Source organism: Lutra lutra, chromosome 12 (genome assembly GCF_902655055.1).
Source record: "Lutra lutra chromosome 12, mLutLut1.2, whole genome shotgun sequence".
In the NCBI taxonomy this organism is placed as follows: Eukaryota; Metazoa; Chordata; class Mammalia; order Carnivora; family Mustelidae; genus Lutra; species Lutra lutra.
Genome location: NC_062289.1, coordinates 31,653,244 through 31,668,750, shown reverse-complemented (window position 1 = coordinate 31,668,750; position 15,507 = coordinate 31,653,244). Strand labels below are relative to the sequence as shown.

General features: G+C 34.5%; 1 protein-coding gene across 1 annotated transcript in view; it reads left to right on the top strand.

Moving 5' to 3' along the window:
• Positions 1-15,507, top strand: part of PIK3C3 (phosphatidylinositol 3-kinase catalytic subunit type 3) — a 153,870-nt gene that overhangs the window by 45,123 nt on the left and 93,240 nt on the right. The window contains exons 7-10 of the mRNA XM_047697611.1: positions 2,206-2,277; positions 4,534-4,638; positions 5,305-5,397; positions 13,063-13,248. Coding sequence (XP_047553567.1) covers positions 2,206-2,277; positions 4,534-4,638; positions 5,305-5,397; positions 13,063-13,248 — 456 coding nt within the window. The remainder of the gene's footprint in view (positions 1-2,205; positions 2,278-4,533; positions 4,639-5,304; positions 5,398-13,062; positions 13,249-15,507) is intronic.

Sequence of the window (15,507 nt, the reverse complement as noted above, 5' to 3'; positions counted from 1 at the left end):
TATATATAATGTGTGAGCCTAACATATGTATGCTTATAAAAAATTCCTAAATATGTATTTATGTAATAAATGCAGAATTTAAAAAAAAAATGTTTTCAGTAGGCTGAGTGATAACAAGTATGCATTTAATGGATTGGCTCTGGTCTGCTCATTATCCAAAAGAAAGTAGTTTTGTGTTTGATATGTCACTACTTGAAAAATATCTGTGCCTTAAATGCTTGTTGAAGGGTCTTAATTTAAGCACTATAGAAATAATTGCACACGTAGTTCAGAATCGCATAAACCGGGTATTATTGTGGAAATAATTTTAGACAGGTGCTTAAATCAGTATGAGTGAGGACAGACTTTTGATACATGGCATAATGGAATAATATTTCTTCTAGTATATAGCTAAGCTTATATGCAATATATTTGTTTATTAGAAGCAACACTTCTAAATTATATTTATGCTTTAGTGTTATTTATTAAAGCTGTCATAGTGATTTTTTAAAATATACATTTTTTCATAAATGTAAGTTACTACTTGAAAGAAGTTTTCGTAATGGAGTTTTAGGGTTTGTGTAGTTAATTTATGATCATTTTTCTGGTAACTTTCAAGTTAACACATTTTTTTCTCTTTAGCTTGTATCCCTTCCCTTTAGTAAAAGGTTAGGAAAAGTTAACTTTTAGTTGAAAAGGATAGTCTTTGGTAAAAAGAAGTTAGGGAGATAGACTAACATTGCTTATTAATTCATTAGAAAAGCTACATTAAAAAGAAGGGGAAATATAGGTGAGTCAAATTGTTTTGTCACTTTAATAAACTAACATTTTACATCTTATACTATATGTAATGAAAAAGTATTATTTCTCCTCCATATAGGGTTTGTATTGCAAAAATACAATTTGTCACTTTAATAAACTAACATTTTACATCTTACACTATGTGTAATGAAAAAGTATTATTTCTCCTCCATATAGGGTTTGTATTGCAAAAACATGCTAATGGTGCTTTGAAGCATAAGAGATTTGAAGAATCTTTTGAAAGACAACTTTGATAATAGATGAAATAATAACAATAAAAATTGGAAGAATTTCAAGTGTTTTTGAAAAGGTTCTTGACCTCTTTCTGCTGCTTCTTGAAAATTGCTCATAAATTAATGCCTGTCTACCTACCCTGTCATATTTCCACTTAGTGTAAAGATTGCTGGGCCAGTGTATTGAATCTAATGGAAATAGACTTTCTTGTCACCTGTCTTTTGTGACAGATAGCCTTAGTGAAGATTACTTGTCACAGTTGGGCTGATAAATGTGTTTTCTGGTGTTGTGACTGAGAACCAGCCTGTTAAACAACGGCTGTGGGAATTTGTGGTTTTCTGTAAGACTCAATTACTGAACTAAAGTCAAGTCCCGGTACTTCCCTTCTTTCACTCTCTCCTGATTTGCCTGCACGTATCTAACATTGGAAATACTAGCATTTGGAAATTGACAGAAAAGCTTGATGCGAGGTATACAGTTGTGAGGAAATGAATTTTGATCTTAATTAGTTTACCATTTTCTGGTATGTATGCAGTGACATTTACTATGCTGAATTACCAAAAATGATAATACCAACAAAGTAAAGCAGCTTTGTGTCTTAAGAATTGATGGATTAATTCTTCTTATTCAAGTTTCCATTGTATTGAGTAGAAGCAATGCTGCTAAGTCTCTAGCTATGTATAAATTTCAGGTAACATTAACACCTCGCTTAAAATCCAACTTCTTTGAATGGAACTCAGTTGTGGTAATTTGAAAGTTACCAACATCTACTTAGTATTTTTTGCAAATGATGCAACACATCCCTTGTGCCATAATTTAATCATACTTTGTGGTTTTTAGTTGTAAGTTTGAAAATTAGGATACTATTATTTTGGCCCACTAGGGTTATAAGCAGAGTTAAAAATAACTGACAAAAACAATCTACTGATTTTTAGACCTCATATATCTAAAAACTATAACAAGTTTTTTATTGTTAGATTTTATTTTTCCCCAAATATTCATTAGCAATAACAGGTAAAAATTGGATATGTATTTTAAATTGCAGTTGAAAGAAGATGCTTTTTTAAAAGGGAGGAATAATGTTCATTAAATAGAACTAAAATGCTTTGGAGTGTACATTATCATGTATTATTTCTTACCATTTGGTTAAATTTTGTTTATTTTTTTTTAACTTACTACACTATAATCCAGGATGGTGATGAGTCATCTCCAATTTTAACAAGCTTTGAGATAGTAAAAGTTCCTGACCCTCAGATGTCTATGGTGAGTTATTGCCAAATTTCTCACAAAAGTTCTTTTCTCCAGAGTGATTATGACTTGGATCTACAGCATACGCTTTCTTTTAAAAAAGTATATTTGTAACTAAGTCAGTTATCCAAAAGTGACTTATAAGTCCATTTTAGCTAACTGGAAGTAGGTTCAGGTGGAACTTTACAATGTCAACATCTAAAAATACGGTTAGGATAGTATATTGTTGGGGAAACATTTATTTGAATTATTAGAAGAGTAAGGGATGTAGTCTCGAAGTGAGAACTTGGGAAGCAGATATTTGAAAGACTGGGAGGGGAGTTTTTTATACCAGGATGTAACACTGGGTTCAATGGATGAGAATTTTAGGGAGATTAATTTTGTTGAAAAATCTGGAAGATCATTGTAGCTACTAGAACTGTTTAATTTGGATCTTGGTGACTTGGATGATTTAGAGATACCCATCTATGGAATTTTTGAGGTGATAGTTTGGGGATGTGAAGCAGGAAGAATTCTTTGCAACAGTGGTTTAATTTGATGACTTTAAATTTAGAAAGTTTCAGGCAAAAAATCCTTTTAGTAGCATAATACCATGATATTCACACTTACAACTCATGACATCACCCTGAACCATTTTATTCTTATTTTTTTATGTTTCTAATTGGATTAGTTACTTTCTTAATCAGACCAAAGTGAATTTAAAGTAATATATTAGAAGATAAAAGCATGATGATTGAGGTAAATGCAGGTCATTAAAGCAGGAAGTAATGACTGATGTTCCAACATCAAAGGAAGAGACAGGGGAGAAAGTATACATAAAAAACTAGAAAAAAAAGGCGACTTGGGAATCTTTTGGAAACAAACATCCTAAATATCATAAAGGTGACATTTCATCACTGGAAAATAGTGCTGAGGAACTTAATGATGAGCCATTTGGAAAAAGATAAAATTAAATTGGACCCGGGGCGCCTGGGTGGCTCAGTGGGTTAAAGCCTCTGCCTTCGGCTCGGGTCATGATCTCAGGGTCCTGGGATCCATCCCCGCATTGGGCTCTCTGCGGGGAGCCTGCTTCCTCCCTCTCTCTCTCTGCCTGCCTCTCTGCCTGCTTGCGATCTCTGCCTGTCAAATAAATAAATAAAATCTTTAAAAAAAATTAAATTAGACCCATACTTCACATCATACATAAAGAAAAATTCCAAGTAGATCAGGGATTGGATTTAAGTATTAAAAAAACAAGGCCTTACATGTACTTTACTTTCAGTGTAGGGAAACACTTCTAACAATGACACAAAATCCAGAGGCAGTAAAAGAAGTAATTAATAAATTTGATTACATTAAAAATTACATAGCAAAACACTGTAACAAAATTAAAAGACAGTGGACAAACTTGAAGAAATTTTTCTTGACATAAATCACAGACAAAGGGATGAATATCTAATATAGAGAGAATTCTTAAAAACAAGTGACAGAGCAGCAAAGAAACAATTGAAAAGAGAAAGACGAGAATACAATTCACAGATGCAAAAATAAGTAAAATAAGTCTCTTTAAGCATAGACAGTATGATTAAAACATGATTTTGGCCATAGGTAGAATAGTTCACACCAAATATGTGTATATTTAATCTTTATGGTTATCTTCCCTGCCCTCAGTCACTACTGGCAAGTTAAACTGGTAAGATGATAGTACAGTGATATCACAAGGTCACTAGTAGCTCGTAGGAAGAGGGAATGCTTTAGCCTGGGTTGTCAGGGAAGATTATAGAGTGAAGGTTTTATCTGAGTGTGTAGAGGATGTGAAAACCTTGACTGTATGGAGAATAGGGGGTGTTATGAGACGTTTTAAGAAGTTGGAACAGCAAATGCTTATTACGGCACTAGAGAAGCATAAGGCATGTTTAGTTTCCCTATCACAAAATGGTGTTTTTCTTTTTCAAATTAATTTTCATTCTTTTTTTTTTTTTTTAAGATTTATTTATTTATTTTAGAGAGAGAATAGGGGGAGGGACAGAGGGAAAGAATCTTGAAGCAGACTCCTGCCAGGGGTGGAGCCTGATTTGAGGCTCAGTCTCAGGACCTATGAAATCATGACCCTGAGATGAGGTATTTGAAAAAAAATACATAGGGGACAAAAGTTGTAACAAGAATAAGATGTTAAGTGTTATAAAGTGGTCTTGAGTAAGCAACTACTTATTTTTGCATTTCTAATTGGCTGTTGAAAATTCCTTTTGATGAAACTTACATTATTGATAAGTATTTATAAATAATTTATAGGAGAATTTAGTTGAGAGCAAACACCACAAGCTTGCCCGGAGTTTACGAAGTGGACCGTCTGACCATGATCTCAAACCTAATGCAGCCACAAGAGATCAACTAAATGTAAGAGAATTTATAAAGTATTAATATAAAAAAAAAAGAAATGTGTAATTTGGTTGCAGCTGATATGTTAGCCACTCATTTGAAAGTGGTTCAGATGCATATTTTTTTCTCAGGGTAATAAAATCTGTGTAATTTCAACAGATTTGTTTTTTCTGTAGTTTTTGTTTTAAATCATTTTGGGGCTTTAAGAAAATATATTAACCCTGGAGGCAGAGCTACAAATAGTATATACTTTCTTGATATGGTGGTCTTAGAAAGTGGCCCTAAGGTACTGGCTCAGAGAAACCTTGGTGTGCACAAATGCATTGTGTGTGTTAACTTCATAGGGGAAATGTTTATTGTTTATAAACTCAGTTATCTAAAAGTGGACTTTTGCTATTTTTATTTGGTTTATTTTGGTTGAATGAAATGAGCTCTGTAGTTACAGATTTTTATATGGAGTGTTAATTTTTAAATTTCGCCTTTTTCTCCCCCTGCACTCCAATAATATTCTTTTTAGACTAATAAGTACAGCAGATTTAAGTTTTACTCTGCCGCATGTACATTCTCCCTACTTCTATAAAAGTTCTACTATAGAAATATTTAAATAAATGAAAATTTTTTAATGAAATGGAAGTAAATAGGAAGAATATATTTGACAAAAGTAGTTTTTATCCTTTGTTGTAGATTATTGTGAGTTATCCACCAACCAAGCAACTTACATATGAAGAACAAGATCTTGTTTGGAAGTTTAGATATTATCTTACTAATCAAGAAAAGGTGAGTATCTTGAATATTTTCATATATCTGATTTATCTGTAAACTTTTTGCTAATAAGATGAAGTTAAATTCCCATGGAAATAGAGTGTTACTGTCAAATAAAAAATATGATATAGGTGAATATGTATGATATGTTATTTTTTAAATATTACAAAGGGTATATGCACAAAGACACAGGTACCAGTTACGTGGTGCACAGATTATGCATACATGCATAGTTTGAATGGGTTAAGTCAGAGAGACTTGGGTTCAGTTTCTGGCACTTCTACTTATTCTTAACTATGTAAGTTTAGGAGAATTGCTTTGGAAGCTTGGTTTCCTCAATTTTCTAATAATGCCAGCCCTTCTTCACAGGTGAGGTAATACTGGTGAATAAACTGTCCAAGTACCTGGCACTTAGTAGATGCAGAGTGAATGTTGATTCACTTCTGTCTTCATTGTTCTCACCTCTTTCAGCCTAGATGACTAGCCAACTATTTATGTTATTAAAGGGACTATAGAATTTTGGAGGCGATGTAGCTAGAGAGAGAGTATGAGAAGTGTAATTTGAAATGTGTAAATTGAATTTGTGGAGTGGCATCCATCTTGGCATGCAGGAGGCAAGGTTAGAATGAGACATTTTCTTTTCTTTTCTTTCCTTTTTTTTTTTTTTAAGATATATTCATTTATTTGAGAGAGAGAGCTTGTGTAAATAGAGAGGAGGGGCAGGGGGAGAGGGAGAGAGATAATCTCAGGCAGACTCAGCATTGAGTATGGAGTCTGATGCAGGTCTCAGTCTCACAACTCTGAGATCATGACCTATGCCGAAATCAGGAGTCGAGTATCAGGAGTCGGCCACTTAACTGACTGTGCCATCTAGGGGCCCCTAGACATTTGCTTTTCTTAATGAAACCAAGGAGTTGATGAAGTTTCTGGAGAGAGAATTATGATAAATTAGCACTAGATTTGGGTCTGGGGACTTGGTTCTGAGTCTTACTATTGCCACTAAGAAGCTTTTTGACAGCTGGTCAATCATTTCACCTGTCTGAGTTGTGGTTTTTCACATTTAATATGAGTTGATTAAATAATTGGGAACTTCTAAGTCTCTTTTCATACTTAAAGTATGTTAATTCTTAGAACTGTCCATTCTTAGAACTGTGTCAATTGTTAGATAGGTTCTAGGATTAACTCTAAAGATAAGATAGTAGTAACCAGTATCGATTCACCAGCCATGGTGTGCCAGGGATCTTTTCAGTCCCACAACAACCCCAGAATATCAGTGTTAATGTTGGTGTTCTTCAGATGAGGAGACCTGTGCAGCAGCACAGAACTTACAGATGCTAACTCTTGATGTGCTCATATCTCTGAGTTAGAAGCGAACTCAGTCAATGAAGCTATAGAAAAGTGGATTGTAGGGAAAATATTTGCAACGTCATGCATGTGCCTGAGCAGGCATTCTGCAACGTTTTGGGGACAAAACATAGAAGTGTTAAGAAAATTAATATCTGTCAGAAAGCTATTATATAATTCTATGAGAACGAATGAATATGTTCTACAATCTCATGAGACAGTCTTTAGCTACTTTGTTGAACTTGCTTTTCTGAAACAATTGCATTTCTTTTAGTTTCTGAAGTAAAGATAAAAATTCATTTGCAGTTCATCTTAACTCTTCAGCTTTTCTTCTTTATCTTTTATTGATGCCTTGGGAAATTCTTTGTAGATAAGTCATATTAACTCTTCTTTATGTCCTTAACAAGAGTGAGAGAAGAATTTTAAATTTAGTATAACTTTGAGTGTTATTCTCGTCATCACTGCAAAAAGGGAAATATTCATCAATAGAAACTCAGGGTATGATTCTGTGTTTTATAGAAAAATTGGGTTAGTACATGATATTCAGTTAAATGAAGAATAACCTTGGTCCCAGAAATTGCATCTTGAATTTAGCACAGTGTTTTCTAAAATACACAGTGAGATATTGAATTAAACCTGTTAGAATGTATGGGTTCAAGAAGCATAGAAAAGATTTACAGAGCAGAACTGCCTTAGATAGAAAGGCTTACAAGAAAAATTGTTTGTTTAAACAAGTAGTCACTTCTCACTGAAATTCAATTACTTCTAGATATGTGCAAAAGAAATAAAATGCTCAAGTGATATAAAGTGTGTGACAAGTTTCATTTAACTAGTTGATTTCAAGTTTTCGAAAGGTGGGTGATGAAACTTCAATTCTCAGGACATATTATAGGATTCTTATGATCACTAGAGTAGACCAAACAATATTTTTTAATGTTTGGGAAGCACTTTTCAGTAAACCAAATATATATATTGGCCTTGAAGTAACCAGAGGAATTATTTACACAGCTGCATTTGTATCTTTGTAATAATTTAAAATGGGTTTTGTAGAAAACAAATACTCTGATACCCTTGTCCCTTAATTTATTTATTCTAAGAAATTCTTTCAGTGTCAGTTTCTCAGAAACTGATTTAGGTTATTTGGCATTTGGGCCCCAGGGCTGAAAAGATTTCCTGGAGAGAAAACAGTACTCAGAAAACAAATTGATAGAAATTAGTTCTTACAAAGTTACGTTTCTTATTACTTTTTAATTAAATTTCGTCTTCTCACCTACTTTTTTCTAAATGACCTGTCTTAGGTACTTCGGATGAAAACCATCTAGTCTGGATTTGATATTGCACCTGAAAAGTTCACAATAACCACTTTGTCTAGCAAAACCAATGACATTTAGGAAGAATTTTTAAATTTATGGTCCATACTATGTAGGAAGTGACCTATTTTTATGAAATCCAAAATGTGAATATTGTAACTTTCGAAATGAGTGAGTGGTAAATGGCTTCTGCTTATAAAAATATTAATTGAAAATAACTTTCTTAATGGCTTTTTATTATCTTTGGGGGGAAAAAGCAGTAAGAAGAGTCACATGTGGTAAAGATAATAGCGATGCACTGAATGTTCTGTGAGGCTGTTTCTGAAGTAGCTACTGAGACAGAGGCATCAGGACAATAATCATATTTGTGCTTCCTGTCAAGAAATTGATGACGAACCATAGCAATAATGAATTCAGTTCAGAAAGCGTTTGTTACCACTCTTGGCCTAGTATCGTTCAAGACTCTGGGCTTCAAAATACCATTTCTCTGTCTTCATATAAATTGAAACTGTTTTAGGGAAATAATATTTCTACACAGTTAAAATGGAGAAGCATAAGCGTGTAATTGATTAAAGGTTACTCTCTTAATAAACGTTTAGGTAATTGCTATAATAGAAATGTGGAGTAGAACAAACACTGTGCTGTGATATGAAGGAAATTTCAAAGATTGGTCTTGAAGTTTGAATAAGCTTCAATGATATTTTTATTTGATGATAATTTTTCCTGGGGAAGAAAAGCATGAGTAAGGCAATGTGTTAGGTTCAGAGACAAAAAATTGTATGAATGGCTTAGAAACAGAAAAGATGGAGTCCATTTGAGCCTTGAATTCTACACCTGGGAGTTGGATTTCACTGGCAGTAGGAAACAATCCACTACAGCAACAGAATGTGTCTTAAGAAGTAATTGTTTTAAGGAAGTCAAGCCAAGGTGGATTGGAGGAGATCTGGGAATGAAAAAAGAGACCTAATTAGGAGGCTCATGTATGATTTTAAGAGTGATATTGGAGGGCAAGGGAAGGAGAGGAGAATGGATAAAATAACTTGGTGACACCTCCCAGGAGTTTGGCTTAAGTGCCTAAAATATGGAAATAGGGCAAATGGAAAGAGCAGGGTGAGGAGATATTTTCAGTTTTCAGTCTAAAGTTTTAGAAGTACCAGTGTGTTATTGTCATATTATAAGAAATATATATTTGGTTTTTGTCTTTAGCACAGAGTTTCTAAAGTCCTGAGAATTTCCTGAGTGGTAGGGATGAGAGGAGTGTCTTTTGTTACTCATGATAAGTCCCTTTCAACCATACTGGAGGTTTTCCTAATAAGGTGACTCTTGCTTGAGGGGACTGGTTGCTAGAGGAACCAACCAAGTGATTAGAGAGTTGGAATTTTCACCCTTATCCCCTAACCTCTGGGAGAGGGACTAGGAATTGCTTTAATCACGAATGGCCAGAAATTTGAGAAATCATACTTACATAATGGAACCTTCATAAAAACCTATAATGACAGGGTTTGTAGAGCTTCTGGGTTGGTGAATGCATGCATGTGACAGGAGAGTGGCATACCCAAGACTTTTATAGGGACAGAAGCTCCTTTGCTTGGGATCCTTCCACACCTTACCCAATGTTTCATCTGGTTATTCATTTTATATCCTTCACAGTGAATTGGCAATAATAAGTAAAACATTTCTCTGTGTTTTGTGAGCTGTTAGAGCAAATTCCTGAACCTGAGGAATGTGTTGTTGGTAACTTTTGATTTGTACCCAAGTCAGACACCAGTGTGGGCAACGTGGGGATCCCACATTTGCAATTGACATCTGAAATGGGAAGCAGTTTTGTGAGACCAACTCTTTAATCTATGGAATCTTCAGTAATTCCAGGTAGTTTCAAACTGAGTTAGATTGTGGGACACCTAGTTACTATCCTCAGAAAATTAAGGAATTGTTGGGTGTGGAAAACCACGTTTGTTGTCAGAAGTGTTCTGAGTAGAGGAATGGGTTTCTCTTTAGCAACAAATTAGAAATTTCCAATAACTTACTTGGTAGATGTTAAAACTAGACATATATATATGGTGAACATAGTTTTTTCATCTTTGAAGTGATTGTGAACATGATTCTAAGAGTTGGAGATAATAGTGGGGAGGTTCTAAGATCAGAAGGGAGGTTAATATAATATTCCCATTAATATGAAACATGGCAATAAATTTGTAAATATTAACATTTGATGTTGACTCAACATCAAATAGAATAACAGTAATATCAGATGATAAAATAACATCAAATATGTATTATGCTTATTATATACAAAGTACTGTTCTAAACATTTACACTCAGTAACTTTATTTAATCATTACCACAACCTTATAAGATATGTTATTTAAAGTTAAATAATGTGCTCCTACTGACTTAGTTAATTGATGGAGTTGGGAATTAGGATTTGACCCCAAACACTCTGGCTCTAAAGCCTGTACTCTCCAGTTATCTGTGGAAACTCTAAGGATAAAATTGCATCATTTGAATACTGTACCTTTACATCTTTAAAGGGCCAGAGATTAAGTATCATCATTATTATTGCTTCAAATTCTTGCACTTCCTGCCTTTCTCTTTTCTCTTCTCCTTGTTTCCTTCTTTATTCTACTACCTCTTTGTTTACCTCTGTGACATTCAGCATTATAAAGTTGTGAATTTTTTGTACAGTGCCTTAAGTTCCTTGGCAGCAGCACGATCTATAAATCTTACTAGTAAATTTGTAAATCTGAGAATCTGGGGGTGAGATTGTTTCAGTTATTGAGTTGAGTACATCAGCATGCTATGAGATTTGCTTATAAGTACATATCCACACATTTCTATTAAGACTGCTGATGTGCTGTGAAATTGAACATTTTTCATTGTAGTTATTTAAGAAATACTGCTTTGTTTTAACATTCAACATAGAAATACATTTTAAAAGTGAAAAAATAAATGCATAGAATAAGTTAGAAGGGTGGTCTATGTTCTTACATGGAGAAGGGATCACTGTGCTAAATGGCACGTGGAAGGTACAGAAGAAATGGATAGCCAGTCTTGCGCAATGCAGGCTCCCGTTGTAGAGATAAGAGTGCCTGCCAAATTAGAAGAGCATCATTTGAATGAAGAGAGTACAATTAAGGCAGCTACTAAAGGAAGAGCTCAGAGTTGCTGAAAACTTACTGGAAAAGTTGAGTCTTTGACAAGCTGGCCTTGAAGATGACACTACTATTTGGGTGAAGAGCTTATAGATGGGAGTTAGACAAAGTCATGTGAAAAATAGGTTAGCTTGGTTGAAACATAGAAAGAGAATTAAAGGTCACTTAATGAGAATTAGAGGATTGTGGTGAAAAGTATCGGTTTTGGGAAAGAAGCCAAGGTTTTGTTGTTATGTTTGTATATTGGTTTTGTTTGTTTGTTTTTATAAATAGGACACCACACTGTAACCATATGGCAGTCATCATCAACTGTTAGAAAAGATGTCCATGTGGTGGGGTTAAATTTACTCTCATTCTTCCCATTTAAACTGATTAGTGGGAAGAAGTTATATGAAAACACATTTGTCTTTTGGTACATTACAGTTAAAAAATAAAAATGGCTTCACTGTCCATAAAAAGAATGGGTGCTTTGGAAATTAGTCACTGAAATTACTTAAATATTAGGTCTCTTTTTGGCAGGGATGTTAGAAGATAAATTTCTGTTGATAGTTGGAGAGTCATTCTAAAATCACTTCTAACTTGAGCTTCTGAGAGTTTGTATGAAATGATTAGAAGTGAAACTGGTATTAAGGCTTTTAGCTAGAAGGCTATGCCATACTTAAGATAATGTGGATTTTGCATGTAGATTGTCCACCATTTTGAGGTGATAGGTAAGCCACTTAACTGAGATGATATACACTTTGAGCCATGAACTAGATAATCTCCATTGTGCTTTTTTGCTTAATTTAGTTAAATTAAGAGTAAGTTAGGTGATGGGCATCAAGGTTCATTTATGTCATACTAACCAGTAATTGTGTTTTATTGTCCAGAGACATTTTCTTGAGAACTTGATAGTTTACTAATGAAAGGATTTAGTTGGGCAGAGTAGGAATTTAAAGTTTTAAAGTTATCTTTGTTCAAAAGATGAAGTCATGGGAAAGAAGAAAATGGGATCAGCCTGAAAAGTGTTCTCAGTAGGAAGATGTGACAATAGAGATCTTTTTTTTTTTTTCTTTTTCCTTATGGAAAACAAGTGTTCAGCCTTTTTAAAAGAGCATTTATTATGTATGCAACCATGAGTGTTATGCTCCAAGGTCATTTACTTACCTGGGACGATCTTGTGAAAACTTTAGATAAATATGCTGCCTGTCTAAAGAAGTGAGGTTCCAGAAAGGCACGATGAACGGACAGCTGAATCATAGAATACTTGCTGCTGCTTCTGCATTTATCTATGTGCTTCTTTCTCTGGAGTTTTTGATTGACTGTCTTTTCAAATAGTTAGTTCTCGGTGTAAGAGCTGTACATACGTAGTTTGAGCCCTCATGTGTGAGTGTCTAGGAAACCCAGTGATCTGGGGAGATGTTTGAGAGTAAGGTTAGTGTTGGGGATTCTACCCTCACTTGACTTTGGACTCTTCATTCGTTGGCTGCAGTGTTTTATATCACATGTTGATGTTTTAAAATGAAGATTGTCTTTAAGGCATCTCATGAGAATATGCCTCATCTCTTTATTTCCATGTCTTAAGGCCTGCACTATTTTAAAATAAAAAATGAAAATGAAAAGCCAAAGAAATTTAAAAATTCATAGTGCTTTATAAGTGGTTTAACCTGAAAAATGTAAAGTTTACAGGGAATGTATTTCTTTTTTTTCTCTGTCCTGTAGTATTTTTCTAGGATCATATGTATAACTATGTGTAGTGATTACACAAGGAGTCTGTCATCGACTCCATGGCTCTGCCATCAGCACTAAGTGAAACTCTGCCTAGTCACCCTTGACCTTCCTTACCCCAGGTGATAGGCTGTTGTTTCTAATTTTGAAATCTTTTCTGATTTCAGGCTTTAACAAAGTTCTTGAAATGTGTTAATTGGGATCTACCTCAGGAGGCCAAACAGGCATTGGAACTTCTAGGGAAATGGAAGCCAATGGATGTAGAGGACTCCTTGGAGCTGTTATCCTCCCATTACACCAATCCAACAGTGAGGCGTTATGCTGTTGCCCGGTTGCGACAAGCAGATGATGAGGTACATTATTATTTATTACTCCTCTTTGACTGGATACTTTTTTTTTTTTTAAGTAGGCTCTATGCCCAGCTTGGAGTCCAGTGTAAGGCTTGAACTCATGACCCTGAGATCAAGACCTGAGTCAAGATCGATTCAGACACTCAACTGACTGAGCGACCCAGGTGGCCCAGACTGGGTACATTTTAAACTAGAGCCTGATTATAGACTTATATAGCATATCCCTGCCACCTGTGTGTGTGTGTGTGCGTGTGTGTGTGGTGGGTGTGTGTAAGGGAGGAGTGGGGGGTGTGTGGGGAGGGAGGGAGAGAGAGATTTTTAGAAGGGAAGAGGATATACTAGGTGTGTTTTCAGAAGTAAAATTAAAATATTCCTCCAAGGACTCTTCTGTGAAATGAAAATTTACTTCCTGATCTGTTACATGATAGGACAATCTCTCCCAGGACATTTACCTGGCAGCAGAGCTTGTATTGCTCTGTCTGGAAAAAAGAATTCTAATGAAAAATGGTTTAATGCAGCACCAGCTAGGGAATAATTCAGATCCCCTCTATCAGTCAGTATACAACAAGCCACATTTAATTGCAGCCTTGAAAAGCCCTTGGGGCCTTTAAAGCATAGAGATGCATGGTCATCTTATTCTCCTTCAAACTTCTCCTTTAAACTTTCAGCTGCTGACAATTACATGTATATGTAGATTTCCTGAAGGTGGTTTTGAATCCTCTGGAAAGCAAAGACTGCAAACTTTATGTTGGCTATTTATATACATATAAAGGAAGGAGGAACACTCTATGTCGACACAAAGCATTGCTAGATTTTGAACTTTAGTAATTGCTAATAAGATAGAGTAATCCAGCAATTTTGTTTTTACTTATTATTATTATTATTAATTTTTATATTTTTTATATGGTGGATGTCTTTTCCAAACATAACCTAATAGTTTATGCTAGCCTGCAGGACTTATGGATATGAGATAACTCTTTTCAAGCCTCAAGATATATATATATAGAGATAGATAGATATGGATATAGATATATATGCATGCATGTGTTTGTGTGTGTATCTCATAAGTCATTATATGTATATCTCATATGTTATTATATTTATATGATATATATATAATATAAAATATGTGAATGTTGACCCCATACAACAAGTAACATCAAAGATCTTTTTTTTTTTTTTTTAAAGATTTTTATTTTTTTATTTGACAGATAGAGATCACAAGTAGGTAGAGAGGCAGGCAGAGAGAGAGAGGAGAAAGCAGGCTCCCTGAAGAGCAGAGAGCCCAATGTGGGGCTTGATCCCAAGACCCTGGGATCATGACCTGAGCCGAAGGCAGAGGCTTTAACCCACTGAGCCACCCAGGTGCCCCCATCAAAGATCTTTTTTTAAAAAAATCATTTTGAATTCATAGTGGCAAACACAGCATTTATTAAGGTTGATAAGGTTGATGTATGTCTGTATTTAATTATTGTAAAATGTAAACAATAAATAGTTCAGTGGATGTTCACATATAATTTACCCGTCTTCAGCATTTGCCAGCTCATATCTGGTTTTGTTTCAGCTGTAATACCACTTATTTCCTCTTCTCCATTCCGTACCCTCCACTGGATTATTTGGAGGCAAATCTCAGATATTGTATAATTGTATTGGAATAGGATGTTTTTCACTTTCCTGTTAAAGAGCAATCCTAAGCATTGTGATTCAGCATAGGATGTGAAAAACATCCTATTCCTCATTGTCTTTACCATATCACAAATAAAAATTGAAATGTGGAAATACTGAAATATTTATTTTGAAATTCATTAGAAATTTAACTAAAATCATTAATTCTCTATGTTTGACTGAGTCATAGAGTTTAGCTAAAAGCCTTTGGGCTATAGTCAAGACAGCCTCTCAATGTGGTTTCAGAATTTAAATAGAAAAATTTAAGTCCTCATTTTTTATTGTCTGTCTTAAGTTCTCTCACAGGATTATAAACTAAGTATTTGATTGTCTGTAGTGATAGCCATATTTGGTAGGTACTGAACTATTTCTAGACTATTTTATAATTTTTGTTATGAGATAGAGGATAATGGTAGTATTGTGTACATTTTAAATTGCAGAATATGGTAGTTTTTTGAGGTCTTTTTTTTTTTAAGATTTATTAATTTATTTGAGAGAGAGAGAGAGAGAGCTTGTGTGCAAGAGCATGTGGGTGATAGGGGGTGGAGCAGAGGGAGAAGGAGAAGGAGAGAAGCAGACTCCCGGCTGAATGAAGCA